The sequence below is a fragment of the Heterocephalus glaber genome, unplaced genomic scaffold (assembly GCF_053883595.1).
Source record: "Heterocephalus glaber isolate CG9 unplaced genomic scaffold, H.glaber_assembly_v1.0 deba00001689, whole genome shotgun sequence".
NCBI classification, from domain to species: Eukaryota; Metazoa; Chordata; class Mammalia; order Rodentia; family Bathyergidae; genus Heterocephalus; species Heterocephalus glaber.
In genome coordinates this window covers 5,600,642-5,614,207 of record NW_028258414.1, presented here as the reverse complement: position 1 = coordinate 5,614,207, position 13,566 = coordinate 5,600,642, and the positions used below count along the sequence as shown (strand labels likewise).

Here is a 13,566-nt window from a genome sequence, read left to right as displayed (position 1 = left end):
AGTATCATGTCATGTGCAAGTAATGACAATTTGACTTCTTCATTTTCTATCTTTATTCCTTTTATTTCTTTCTCCTGTCTGATTGCTGTGGCTAATGTTTCCAAAACTGTATCGAACAGGAGTGGTGATAGTGGACGTCCTTGTCTTGTTCCTGATTTTAGTGTGAAGGATTTCAGTTTTTGACCATTTAGAATGGTACTGGCTGGTTTTTCATAGATGGCTTTTATCAGACTGAGGTAGAGACCATCTGTTCCAATTTTTTGTAGGGTTTTTATCATAAATGCATGTTGGACTTTGTCAAAAGCTTTTTCTACATCTATTGAGATGATCATATGGTTTTTGTCCTTGGCTCCATTGATATAGTGTATTACATTTATTGATTTGTGTATGTTGAACCATCACTGCATCCCTGTGAACTAACACAATCAATCAACAAGTGGGATCTCTTCTTATTAAAAAGCTTCTCCACAGCAAGAGAAACCACCAGCAGTGTGAAGAGACAATGTGGGAAAATAATTTTCACCTGCTGTTCCTCAGACAAAGGTGTACTGTCTAGAATATATAAAGAACATAAAAAATTCAGACCTCCCAAATTTAAAAACCCAATCCAAAAAATGGGCATCTGAAATGAACAGACATTTCTCACACAAAGAAGTAGAAACAGCAAATAAACATATGAAAAAATGAAGAATTAAAAGAATCATACCACAGTGATATATGTGCACCCATGTTCATAGCAGCACAATTTGTAATAGCTAAAACTTGGAAGCAGCCCAAGTGCCCATCCACTGGAGAATGGATAAAGAAAATGTGGGGTTTTTTACAAAATGGAGTACTACTCAGCCATAAAAAGGAGAAATTAGAGACATTTATAGCTAAATGGATGCACATTGAGGCAATACTCTTAAGTGAAATAAATAGGACACACGTGTAAATACCGAATAGCTTCTATAGTGTGAGAAACTAAAAGTGTAAATAAGGACTAAAATGTATAACAGATAATGTGAAATAGGAAAAAAAGAGGGAAAGGGGAAGGGGAAATGGAAGGGGTAGAGGAAAGGACAGAAGGGAATGGAATTAATATGAGAAAAGGAAAAAACGGAAAAAAGTCTTTGTAAATAGAGAGGGGTGGAGGGGTTGAAGGGAGGGCAGGGGAAGGGGGAAAATATAAGAACCAAGGGAGATTATGTATAGGTGCAAATTTCCAACAATGAATGTCATTATATTGTATGCCTAAAATGTACCAAGAAAATCAATTTTTAAAAAATTTTCTTTCTTCTCTTCTGCTCTTGTTATGCTAATCACTCCCTGTGATGGGGCTGCAAGACTACAACACTAAAACTGTACATCAGAAGTTTTTCTAATACTGCTTTTTTCTTTTACATACATTTAAATCAATGCTAGGTGCATTTACAGGTTCACAATTATTCTATCATCCTCACGAATCAGTCCTCCATGTTTATACTTCTAATTATGCTTTTTCTTAAAGTCTGTATTTAGTGTCACCTCAAATATGGTGTCTTCAGCTTTAACTATTCACATGTTTATTTGCTGCACAGACCGTGAATCCACAAACAGCAAAGAACCAGTATACAACATCTCTCTGTGTCGTCCATATGCCCAGCGTAGCCGCACAACATGTGCAAGTCCTCCCTGTGTTAAAGAGGAACACACGCCATGTCTTCTCAACACGTTTTCTGAATGCAGAGGACTGTAACAAACATACCTGATTATTAGATTATCTGCTGTATTTCTTTCATGCTTCAGTAAAATATCTCTTTCTGGGACTCTTAGGTGAACCAAGGAAAAATGTCATGCAGATGAAGCACAGTGGACCCAAACTGGGAGGCCTGGCTTTCTTCTGGCTCCCTGCTACTAACAGTCGTCGACTTTCTCTTTGTCTCCGTCTCTTCATCTAGCACCTATTTTCCCCTCTGTGGAGTACAGAGGGTATATTATGTAACTCTTAAACCCCTGAACACTAAGTCTTTTTGCCTCTAATTGTCACTTTTCTAAGTCAGGACTTTCACTACGATGATACTGAGTTTAGAAATCACTGAAGAGTCTAGATAAAGTTGAAAAAGAATGTCATAAAAATGTCCCTTTTACACTAATATTGAACAAAAATGCTAAACAATTATTTTAAAAAATTGAAAGAAATAGACTTATTAAACACACCCCTACATACTTCATTTATCTACTATGTGAGTGAAATTTCTATGTTTTGTCTAGCTCTGGCACAAGCTCTTCTCATTATTGTTCTTCCTTGTTATTTTTTAAACTCCGAATTGTTCAGGTGTGGCACAAATAGAGGCTGCAGAACAGAGCCCTGACAGTCACCATGGGAAGTTTAGGCAAAAACAGGATCTGCCAGCCAACTTATAAACCAGGGTACTGTGGCCTGCCTGGCTCACTTTAATTAAGAGAAGACTTAGCTCCTTGAGAAGTTTCACCTGTACAGTACGAGCAAGAACAGGCACAATTAAATATCTACATTAAACGGTAATGCTTCATTACCTAGACTAGATTTGGTCTAATTAAAAGGTAAATCAAATTCCTGAAGAAAATAACTGCCACCAGGCACAATAAACTTATTTTAATTTAGAATCCAAGTAAGGTTAAGGGCACACGTTGCGTTGGAGGCATGGGCTTCATTTTTTAATCGTAGGGAAGAAAAATTGGTGCAGTACAACAGCTTAAACTTCTGCTATCGGAGATGGACGAGAAGGACGTTTTTATTGGAGTGTGAGTACTCAGCGTAAAACAGGACCATAAATGGCAGTGGACATTCTTAAGACCAATATGAATGCTCTGAGATTAATTTCTAATCTCTATACAAGCGGTCAGCAGCACAGTGACATTCGCCATGATTTGGTAGGTACAACTGATGACAACAGAAGAGAAACCCAAGAATTTTGTGATCACTTGTTTAAGGACCTTTCTAATCTTGGCCCAGGCTGAGAGGCCAGTGAAAGGGGCCATGCTATCTTGGAAGTAGAAATGTCTTTGAAAGTAGTCAAGCTCAGGGCTGAAAGTCAGAAGTTGTGTGCAGAAAAAGTCTTGAAGTAACTGAACAAGCTGCCCCTCTGTTTTATCTTTTACAAAATCCTGCTTTCTCTGTTCACAAGATTAGAAGCCCCTCCACCAGGCCACATCCAGTTGCAACTATGAATGCCTAAAACTAGGGAACCATTTGATTGTAAGTGTTTTGGCTTAGAAAGTACCTTCCCTCCCTCTATTTTCTCCTATTCCTCAGTCACTTTAGAAACAGAAGCAAAAGGTTGCTTCCTCCAAGGCCTAATGAGCTCTGGGTGTTTATTCATCAGTATCTGCAGCCATAATCCTCAGGTTTATGAGATCAGATGTACCTGAGGGACCAGCTCTGAGGGTCCAAGATGGGAATATGAGAAGTACGAAAAGAACACATATGTACTGTTTAGCGAGGGGTCTGCAGGGGCCCAGAACACAAAGGCAAGCTCCGGAGGCTCCTACGGAAGGAAGCCAGACCAGGCATTAGAAAAGGCCCCAAGAAACACCTGGCCATGTGACTTGTGTGAGAACACCGAACAGAGTGGGTGACAGGAACTGATCAAAGCCGCTTAACAGTCAAGGTCACTTGACAGGCGTGTGTACTGTAGCATAAAACATCACTGTGGACAGTTTCCTGGGGTTCACTAACCCATGGATAAAGCTTTCGGTTTTATTCTTTTAACAACCTCAGTTCAGACCAAACAGTATGTTGGCTAGGCACTGCCTACCACTAGGACAAAAGTCAGGTTTCTTGTTACTGAGACCCACAACTTGGTTCCCAATATTTTCCACCAATACGAAAGTGGGTTCAAGGGTCACATAAGCCTTTGCCTTACCCTTTCCTCTCAACGCTCCCTCACAGAAGACTCTGCCTCAATCTATCTCGTATTAGATGCAGCCTCAAGAAACACTCAAGTTCTCTACCTTTCAGCCAGCATTCATATTAGGTGCCCACTTGCAACCTTGCAGGTTGCAAGCTAGGGGACAGTGTGACATTGACCATAGTGAGACTGAGAGCCCGCCCTCCCTCCCTCCCTCCATTCCTTCCCCCCTCCCCTCTCCCCCTTCTCTCGTTCTTTTCTTTTCTCCCCCACCCCATTCATACTAAGTGGCAACCAAGAGAAAAAAGAGGACATAAAGAAAGAAAAGGAATATTACCGGGGGAAGGTATACATAATACCATAATACCCTTGCAAAAGGCCAGATCAAAAAGAGGGAAAGACCAACTCAGAAAAAAAGCAGCCTACTAGTGGCTGGGAATGTCCGAAGAATTTCCAGGAAACTCAATCTCATGGCCCATGCTCTGTGGATCCTGAGGAAACAGAAGGGCCAGCTCTCTCATGAAATCTCAGGGTCTAGAGCCAGGAAAATACATCCCCATTATTTTATAAAAGAGAACCAAGGACCACATGGAGGAAAAGAACAGAGCGAGTATTTCCCCTGCACATCACACTTCAAAGCAACAGAATTCATAAGATTGTAATAAAGCATGTAAGCCTCTTTCATGCTATGCTGCTCTAACACAGGAATCCTACCAACCATGTGCAAGACCCCAGGTTTGATCCCTAACACTGTAAGAAGTGAAACCAACAACAGAACCTGCCAAAAATTATCAGAAGTGTCCTAGTATGAAGGGGCAATGTGCTAATGGGCAGAGGTGCACAAAAGTGAGCTCAAGTCCACAGACTTCAGGACAGGCTGGACAACAGCCCGTGGGGTGCCACAGACACTCTGGTAGAGAGAAAATCATCCAGTGCTAGAACTCAGAAACTGCTTCCAGAAACTACCTTTACAGTCACTCCAACAATGAATTTCTACGCTTCTTGCTTTCCCTGCAAAACACAAATTTGGTGATATACTCAAACTGAATGAAAGCCAACATTCTCACAACGGATTGAGATCAGTGTGTGTATATTTGGGCACCTTGCTCAAAAATAAACAGGTGAAGGCTTACAGTATGCACGTGGGCCTAGGTTCCATCCCCAGAACCACAAAAAACCCCAGAAAATACACAAAAAGAAAAGAGCAGGAGAGAAAAGAGAAAAATAAAAGGTCATTTACTCTAAGAATCCAGGCTTGTGTTTATGCTCCACGTGAGGTCCAAATTGTATCTGGGCTTGAAATCCACCAAACTCGCAGGCTTTCTCAAAAGAGACGGGGTGGGAGCCGTTCAGGATGTCATCCCGAGCCTGAAACACACGAGGAAGGAACAGCCTCAGGGGTTTGGGGGACAATGTCTCTCCCCACAGACATGGCCCAGCCCAGCACATGCATGCTACAGAGCTGAGGACAGGTGCAGATGTGCTAAGATTGCAAGGGGTGGCAGATACTCCGCAGAGCAGGGTCAAATGGCCCAGGGCTGGAACACATGCAGGTGGTCTGGCATCCCAAAGGGAAAGTGTGCTGATAATCTAGGGAGGCAGAAGCAATTATAAAACATAAAGAGGTAAAGGAAAATCCTCATGAAATGACGAGATTCATATAATCTGAAACAGAAATAGTTTCTTTTTTATACACATAAACCATTAAGTTAACGGAAAAAACAGAAGTAAAACCAACCTAACCCCCATTGCAAAGTAAAGACTAAAGTATTATAAGGAGAGAAGGAGAGAGATGGATGCACACAGAGAGAAAAGAATTCCATACCCAAGATAGCTGAGGGAAGGACAAGCAATGTACAGTCCTAGAACCTTTGCTGTCTGAAGTCCTTCTGGTTTACAACCCAGTTGGTGCCATTGCTATTTATCCCTTTCCTTTTTGTCTTTCTTTTCTCTAAAACACACCCAGACCACTCTTACACAGACACTCATAGCCATCACCTTGGGCCTGAAACTCATAAGCATCTTCTCCTGCCCTGCCATCTCCTTCCCTTCCAGCTTCATTCCATACCATTTCTTCTACCCACTAACTTGGGGGTCAGCAAACATTCCCTCTAAAAGGCCAATCGGTAAACATTTCAGACCTTCAGGGCCATTAGGTCTGTGTGCCAACTACTGGATCACAAAATATATAAACAATTATATAACATGTAAGGGGATTTACCAATATATAATACATAAATAAAGGACTTACTATCAAAAACAGTGGAAGGCATGGTTGCCGTTTGCAATTCTTATATTATTTCTATGGGCAGGGAAGTAGATAGATGGAGGGGAGGAGGAAAGGAAGTTTAGGTGAAAGAAGATGTGAGAAATATAGACTGTTTTCGTTGAGCCAAAAGTAACCTTAGGGACAATCCAGTGCCAAGCCCACATCTTACATACTGGGAAACTACAAACTCAGATGTGTTAAATGGTCTGTCTGAATTTAAACAATTAGTTAATGGTAAAGACATAAAAGGTTATTGTGAAGAAAGCTTCCCGTTAATGGGAAATAATGGTTTTTTACTGATATTTTATGGTATTCTAAGGTGCTAGCTAATAAAGCTGTAGTGTCTTTGATATTTAGGAAGGCAGACAGAGTCCCAGAGAGGACCCCTCTCGATGGCCAGTGGTTCATGTCCAATGCCAACCTGCACTACCACCAGATAGGAGGAGCCTCGGGACGCACTCCCTGGACAAGAATGCTGTGAATAGTGTGGGAGATGCAGCCAGGAGCCTCCTGCACACTCCCCAATGTCAGTGTCAGTGTCTGACTACAGTGAAGGCCATACCTGGACATAAAGCAAGTTCAGCTGCACAGGGTCTCTGGAGTCCACATTCTGATCAGAGTAGAAGAACTTTCGTCTGAGCAGTAACGTCTCGTTTTCATCTACTCCTTGTTCTCTGAACGTTCGGCTGTGATCCAGCCAATTTACTGCAACACAAGACGCAGGAGAGAACTATGTTTGCTTCTCCTCTTAATTGAAAGGAATTTAACAAAACAGCAGTGTGACACAGATGCAGATTTCTCTGATGCTGACAGTCACAGTTACTTCTTATATTAAAACTGTGCCTTTTCACTTTGAAAAATAATTTGTAATCTACCATATGAGCAACAAAGAGGTAAAGGAAGGACAAAATTCCCAGCCATTCCTAAAGTTAGTGGACCTTCCACAGTGAATTGATAACATGTCCCCTCTTCCCCAGAAGGTAAGAATAAGGAAATCAGTATTGCTAAAACGAAATTGGAATTTTCCATAAAATCAACAGCAGATACTCGAGTCTCATCAAGTGAAATAATTCAGAGATACTGAACATAACAAGTTACCTCTGACCTCAAGTGGAAAAGTGGAAGAAAATTAAAGTCGTGGGGAATACAAGGGGGAGGGTTGAAAGGAGGAGAGGAGAGACTGGCCCTCATCCATGGACCAGCTGAATCTCAGCCATTCTATGAATATCGCCCTCACCTCTGGGTGCACAGACATGGACTGCTCCTTGCACACTTTGCAGAGCACTCTATCCTCCACTCCTCTCCGGGCTGCACACACGCACACTGTGGGTAAGTACTTATGATCCACCGCACTACGTCCTAAGCAGCTTCAGTACACACAATGTGGCTGACAGCCCTTCTCTCCTGTAGTGTCTGGGACAGTCTTGGGCACACATTAATAAATCCTTGGGATGTGTATAGTAAAGTCTCTTGGAAAGAAGTAGGTAACTGAAAAATCTAATGAGGCAGAAAGCAAAGGGACTAGAGAAGGAGTCAAGAGGAATGTCAGACCCACCAAAGATCAATAAACATAGTGACAATGATGATGTCATCCCAGTGCTACAGCAGGAGCAAGGAGAGGGGAGGCCTGAGCAGACTGGGGGATGAATCAAGTCCCACTGAGGAGGAGGGGCAGCAAGGTGCACACGACAGAGGTACTGGGGCGCATGGGGCTATATTCTTTTCCATATGTTAACTGTGTGGCTGTGGAAAGTGACTTCCCTATGACAGAAGCTTATTGCCAGTTTTAGCCTCTGACAGATGCAGGCAATGGTAACCCATGGCTGTTAGCATCCACCCACCAAGGACAAAAGAAACAGCTTCCTGATGGGAGCATGCAGCACCTCTGAAGGAGTCTTCATTAAACACACACACAACACACGCAGACACACATAAATCTAAGCAACCTCTATACATAAGAATTAAAAGGGAAAGAGGGCCATGTTACAATGACACCAAGGTATGCAATCACCAAAACCCACAGTGTAGGACATGCTATGCAACCAACAGTCTGGTTTCTTCACATACACAAATCTTGAGGGAAAAAAATAGAAGAGATGGAGAAGAAACATACTTAGTTAAAACAGCATGTCATCCAACCCTATTTGCACTCCAGTTCAACTATTAAAAGAATTTGTAGGAGATGATGGAGAAAATGTGAACACAATTTACATGTGTAATATTAAAGGAAATTTTTTTAGGGAAATAGTATTACTATTATATTTTATTTTTCTAGATGTTTTTCATCTTTTAGTGACATAAACCAAAACATTTACAGATTTAAAGAACCCAAAAGCCCGCTCTGGGTCACAAGGGTGGTGAGAAAGGACGGAGGCTCAGCAGAGGCCGGGAGCCTGGACGGCACACCCTCCCCCACACTCACAGTCATCATCTGTGTGAAGCTTGGCCTTCAGCTTCTCCATCTTCCTCTCATCCCGTAACAACGTCCTGTCCTTTTTGAGTGTGCCTGTTCCTTCCTCTTTCTTCTCTTCAGTAGTTTCTTGGATTAAAGAATATTCTTCATAATTTGTTATTCCTAAAAATAGAAATTAGGTTATCATTACTGTCAACTCCTTCCACTCGGGGCCTGGGATACTGCAACGAGCCTATTTTGGCAAAGGATGGAAAGAGGCTTTCCTGGTGTGAGGAAAGGGAGGCCACATGCCACGTAACTCCGACACAAACAAAAGGCCTTCAGCTAGGTAAGTCACATTCACAATGCCATGTGCAATTCTCTACTAATTTTTGAGAAACAAGAACAAACCAGATACCATGAAGAGGAAGGCAAGAGGATATCCAGTAAGAAGTATCTCAAAGAACTCAGCTCCTTTTGCATGAAGAAGAAACTAAGATAGGCAAGGCCACTTTTTTCAAGTATTTGAAGGCCTTCATGTGAGAAGGAGGCAAAGTTGTCCTCTGGGGAGACTAACAGAAGCTACAAGAAGAAAAATCTGCCCAACAGTTGGTCACACAAACTGTCACCATGGTATTTAGGGAGATTCTGGACATCAATGCGGGGTAGGGGGGCTGAGTTACACACATTTTAAAAATTCCTCTCAAATGAAAATATCTGTTATTTTCTGAAAGAGAAACAAAAGCTCTCAATGATGACCCAGTGAGAAGTGTGAGTGTTTACGATGCCATGAGTAGATTGTCAAATCAGGACAGTGGACCTACTCTCTTAGGACTGCTCGGAACAAAACTATGTAGACACCAGATAGAGTGGATAAAAAGAGGAGGCATGTCATTCAAAACAAAGCAAAAATGGAACTGGGGCGTGTGACTGCTCACCTATCCTGCTACAGATGGTCACCAGGAGCTCCCCCACCGTCTTGGAGTCATCCACCATCACCGTCTTCACAGATCCATCCAGCATCCGGATTTTCTGAGGCCTCTGTTTCTTTTTGTATTCCAAAATGTCCTAGAACACAAACCATACACATATTTTACACACAAGAGAAAACAGGTAACAAACCTGGACATTTTTCTTTAAAATCAGCAGGTGCTGATTTCCTCATCCTTCCAAAATTTCTTTAAAATCTTTCTTAGGAAGAAAGGAGCTTCCTTCATTATTATAGCAGCTTCTGTACTACAGGATCTCCAGGCCCCAGTAACTGCTTTGATAAAGATTCTTCAAAATATTACAGTGAAATTGCACCCTCCCCAAACAAGAAAGGAGCTCAATGATCGAAAATTACCCTGGAAACAATAGTAAAAGAGGCAGAAACCCTCATGGAGGCTGCGAAAAGCTGCATCAGTGAGAACTGGCAGAGGAAAAGGCCTCCATGCCTTTTTTTGTTTGTTTGTTTTTGGGACCGGGGATGGAACTCGGGACCTTGTGCTTGCGTGGCAGGGGCCAGAACCACTGAGCTAAATCCCCGGCTCTCCACGCCTTTTTAAAAGATAGTAGTGTCCATATGCAATTATCTGTACTCTGCCATGAGCAGTTTTTACTATCTATACATAGAAAATGACAATCTGTAAAATTTATCCTCAAAATGCTTATTTACCAGACATACATATATGCATACAAATAACAGTCATGAAACTGCCTCCACTGTCTCCACAATTCCTCGCAGTGGAGGCATATCACAATGGGTGTGGTGTTCTGCAATGGAACATGAGCAAGACCACACAGCAGGGATTAAGTTTGGAAGTTATTTTTAATAAGAGGCCTCTTTTTTAATTATACTTCTTCAAAACAACTATGGAGGGAACATTAATTAAAATTAATTAATCAAATCTTTCACTCTTGCTCTGTGAAATCCGATAGATCCAACTCATCCAATCGGCCAAAAGACCCTGTGTCTTGGAAGTTAGGCTGGATACAATGGTTAACGCAATATTTCTCCTCATATCCATTAACAACCATTTTAGTTTTGTTACTATTGCTAATAGTTATTAAGATCACATCCCCTATTTGAAATTTCTTTTCAAAAACAAAATGCTGGGCCGGGAATGTAGCTTAGTGGTTCCGGTGCCTGCCTGGCAAGTTCAAGGTCCTGAGTTCGATCCCTGGTACCAAAACAAACAAACACAAAATGCTAATTAATGTTTGGTCTCAGATTCTTTTTCGAATTACCTTTCATTTTCCCTCTCATTCTCATCTGACTTTCCATCAGGAATACACTTATCTCCTCACAGAATATGCCTGTACCTTGTCTCGTGAGTACCTCATCCAACATGACATGGAAAAATTGCTTAAAATACCCCAAACTGCATCAATTTCAAGAATTTAGATTGCTGGCGTTTTCTTACCACTGGACAGTACATTAATGGGAACTACTGATAAAATTCCCTTGAATCAAAACAGTGGAGTGATGTTGGCTTCCACAGACCCAAGAACAAAGCAATGAGGATATTAAGTCAGACCAGCAGCCTACCCCATTTCGCAACATGTAGTAATCCAGTGTTCTGCCTGCTTCCAGCCAAATTCCTTTCCTGGGATCTTCATCCGAAAGAAACAGCCCATAGTCAGAAGCTGGAACATAAAGAAAAAGACAGAAAGGAGGCAAAGTTTGGCAAGGCCATTCCTGGCTTCCTGGCCCTGAGCCTGCCCCCACAGCAAGCCTGTAGTGTCCTTCACCAGACAGGTGTTTCCTGCTGAGCCCACAAGCGGCTGACAGCAGCAGAGCAGGTAGGGAGGAGGAGACCTGAGCTGCAGAAGCAACAGCCACAAAATTGGTGCATCTTTCTGAGGATGCATGGGTTAGAGTTGTGTCTGAAAGTGAGGGTACCACAGGAATAAATTAGTCCAAATTTCTTTCCACCTGAATTTGAGTTTGTTCTCTAGGCCTTGCCATAAAAATCAAGCCAAAAAGCTGGGCGCGCTGGCACATGGCTGGGAATCCCAGTACTGTAGGAGGCTGAGGCAAGAGGATGGCAAGTTTGAGCCCAACCTGGGTAAATCACCAAATTTGCAAGACACTGTCTCCAAGTGAAAAATAAAAATAAATAAAGAACTGGGAATGTAGCTTAGTGTGCATACCCGGGGTTCAATCCCTACTACTGCAAAAGAACTTGGACAAAAAAACCAAAACAAAACAAAAACCAAAACCCACAACTGAGAAACTTAAGCACAAGGCTATTTGGGGACAGAGCAGGTGGGGGCTTTATACCTCGAAGGATTCAGCATAATACATCATCAGATTGGTAGGAGTTCCTCGTGAGAGGAAGTCCTTGCTTCCCATTTTCAACAAATTAGGAAAATACTTGGAAAATTAAACTCTGTGTTCTCCATAGAAATTCCTATTCTACCTAGGAATTCCAGGGGAGCAGGGAGTGGGGGCAGGAGGGAAACAGAGTCATGGCCCATCTGCACTTCTCTCCTCCTTAATGCCTTAACGTACAAACCAGAGACCCAAGGAAGGGTCTGAGCAACTGCTGCTTCTCAGCAAAGCTTCAAGGTCTTTAAAGGTTTACTCACACCCTCATCAGAGTTTACAGCAAGCTAGCCCAAAGAAATTTTGTAAAAAATCTGAAAGAAAATAACAAAACAGTAAGTTAAAAGTAAAGATAACAGAAGTAAACTGGACAGCCAAATCTTGGAGAAGGTGATTCTTTTTTCTTTTTTTGAGACAGGGTCTCGCTATGCAGTTCAGGCTGGCCTCGAACTCACTATGAAGCCCGGGCTGGCCTCCAACTTGTAGCAATCCTCCTGCCTCAGCCTCCCAAGTGCTGGAATTATAGGTGTGTGCCACCATGCCTGGCTAGTAAGCTGATTTTTAATGCTTCAATTTTTAAACTGAGTTTTACCCACTTTTACACTAAAGGTTTATCCATTTAAAAGTGATTCCTGTTTCTTAACCGTCAGATAAATCCCTGAATAAGGGAAGGAAATGTAGAGAGGAGACAAAGGGAAAGGGAAAATCAACTGTATAGTATATGAATGGCTTTTGTTTAAACTTGGATTAACAGGAGTCAGTAGTTTAATTAAACACAAAACAAAACATATAACATGCTCCCTGTGTTTTTCTAAGATTTGAGATAAAATTTATAAAGCTCCTTCAAAGGGCTTGCAGTGTAACACTTGCTTCAGGTCCTGATCATGATCAAAAGTGACCAGGCATGGGACACACATAACCAACATGTGCCAGGGCAGGTCCTCTGCACTTTACTGAGTAAATGGGATATGGATGTATGTCAAAAAGTGGTTCACAAACTGCAGCACATAATGGTGACATATGGGAAGGGCAGGGTGACGACATATCCATGCTGATTGATGACTTGGGGTTCACATGGCCGTCGTCACCACAGGGCTCAGAAGGGAAACAAGGTGCACCCAGCCTAAACGATATCGTATTTAAAACACTCAGGCTGCTAGGCATATGCGCCACTCTGAGCCTCCATCCCTTCTGCTGCACAGTGAAGAACACATCAGGCAACAGAGACCCACCTTGCCCCATTTGGGCCTCAGGTACCCGTTCCCGAATAACTCGACAGGCGTCGTACACGGCTGTAGATGGTTCAAACTGCATGGTCTTCACCACATTGCAGTGGCGGACGCAGATCTTTAAGGACAGTGCCACCATTTTCCTAGATGATTGGTAGGGTCTCACTTAGAATGTCTGGAAAACACAAAGAAATAACTCTGAAATTCACAGTAATTATTTGTCTTGAGGAAAGAAATTCTACAGACTCTCAAATCAACTTTAAAAATCATATACTATTCAGGATGCTCCACTGTAAAGTCATTCTGACAACCGCCTATATTCTGCAAACATTTTGTCTACGAAAACATTTTTTAAAAACTTTATTAATACATTTTATAGTACATAATGATTACACTCATGGGGGGGGTTGGTACAGCTACATAGCACATCTTCATTCTTTTTTTAAATCCCACCCCTACTCATCTTTTGGTCCCCTTCCCTTTTGCAAAAGATCTCTCTCCTTCTTTCCTATTTT

General features: G+C 42.0%; 1 protein-coding gene across 14 annotated transcripts in view; it reads right to left on the bottom strand.

Annotated features, from left to right (window-relative positions):
- Positions 1 to 13,566, bottom strand: part of Tln2 (talin 2) — a 404,430-nt gene that overhangs the window by 165,699 nt on the left and 225,165 nt on the right. For all 14 annotated transcript variants that reach the window (XM_013076183.3, XM_021237120.2, XM_087199034.1 and 11 more), the window contains 6 exons: positions 13,055 to 13,226; positions 11,043 to 11,140; positions 9,451 to 9,580; positions 8,543 to 8,695; positions 6,683 to 6,825; positions 5,092 to 5,219 (listed from right to left, as the gene is read on the bottom strand). In XM_013076183.3, the coding sequence (XP_012931637.2) occupies positions 5,092 to 5,219; positions 6,683 to 6,825; positions 8,543 to 8,695; positions 9,451 to 9,580; positions 11,043 to 11,140; positions 13,055 to 13,190 (788 nt within the window). In that variant the 5' untranslated portion in view covers positions 13,191 to 13,226. The remainder of the gene's footprint in view (positions 1 to 5,091; positions 5,220 to 6,682; positions 6,826 to 8,542; positions 8,696 to 9,450; positions 9,581 to 11,042; positions 11,141 to 13,054; positions 13,227 to 13,566) is intronic.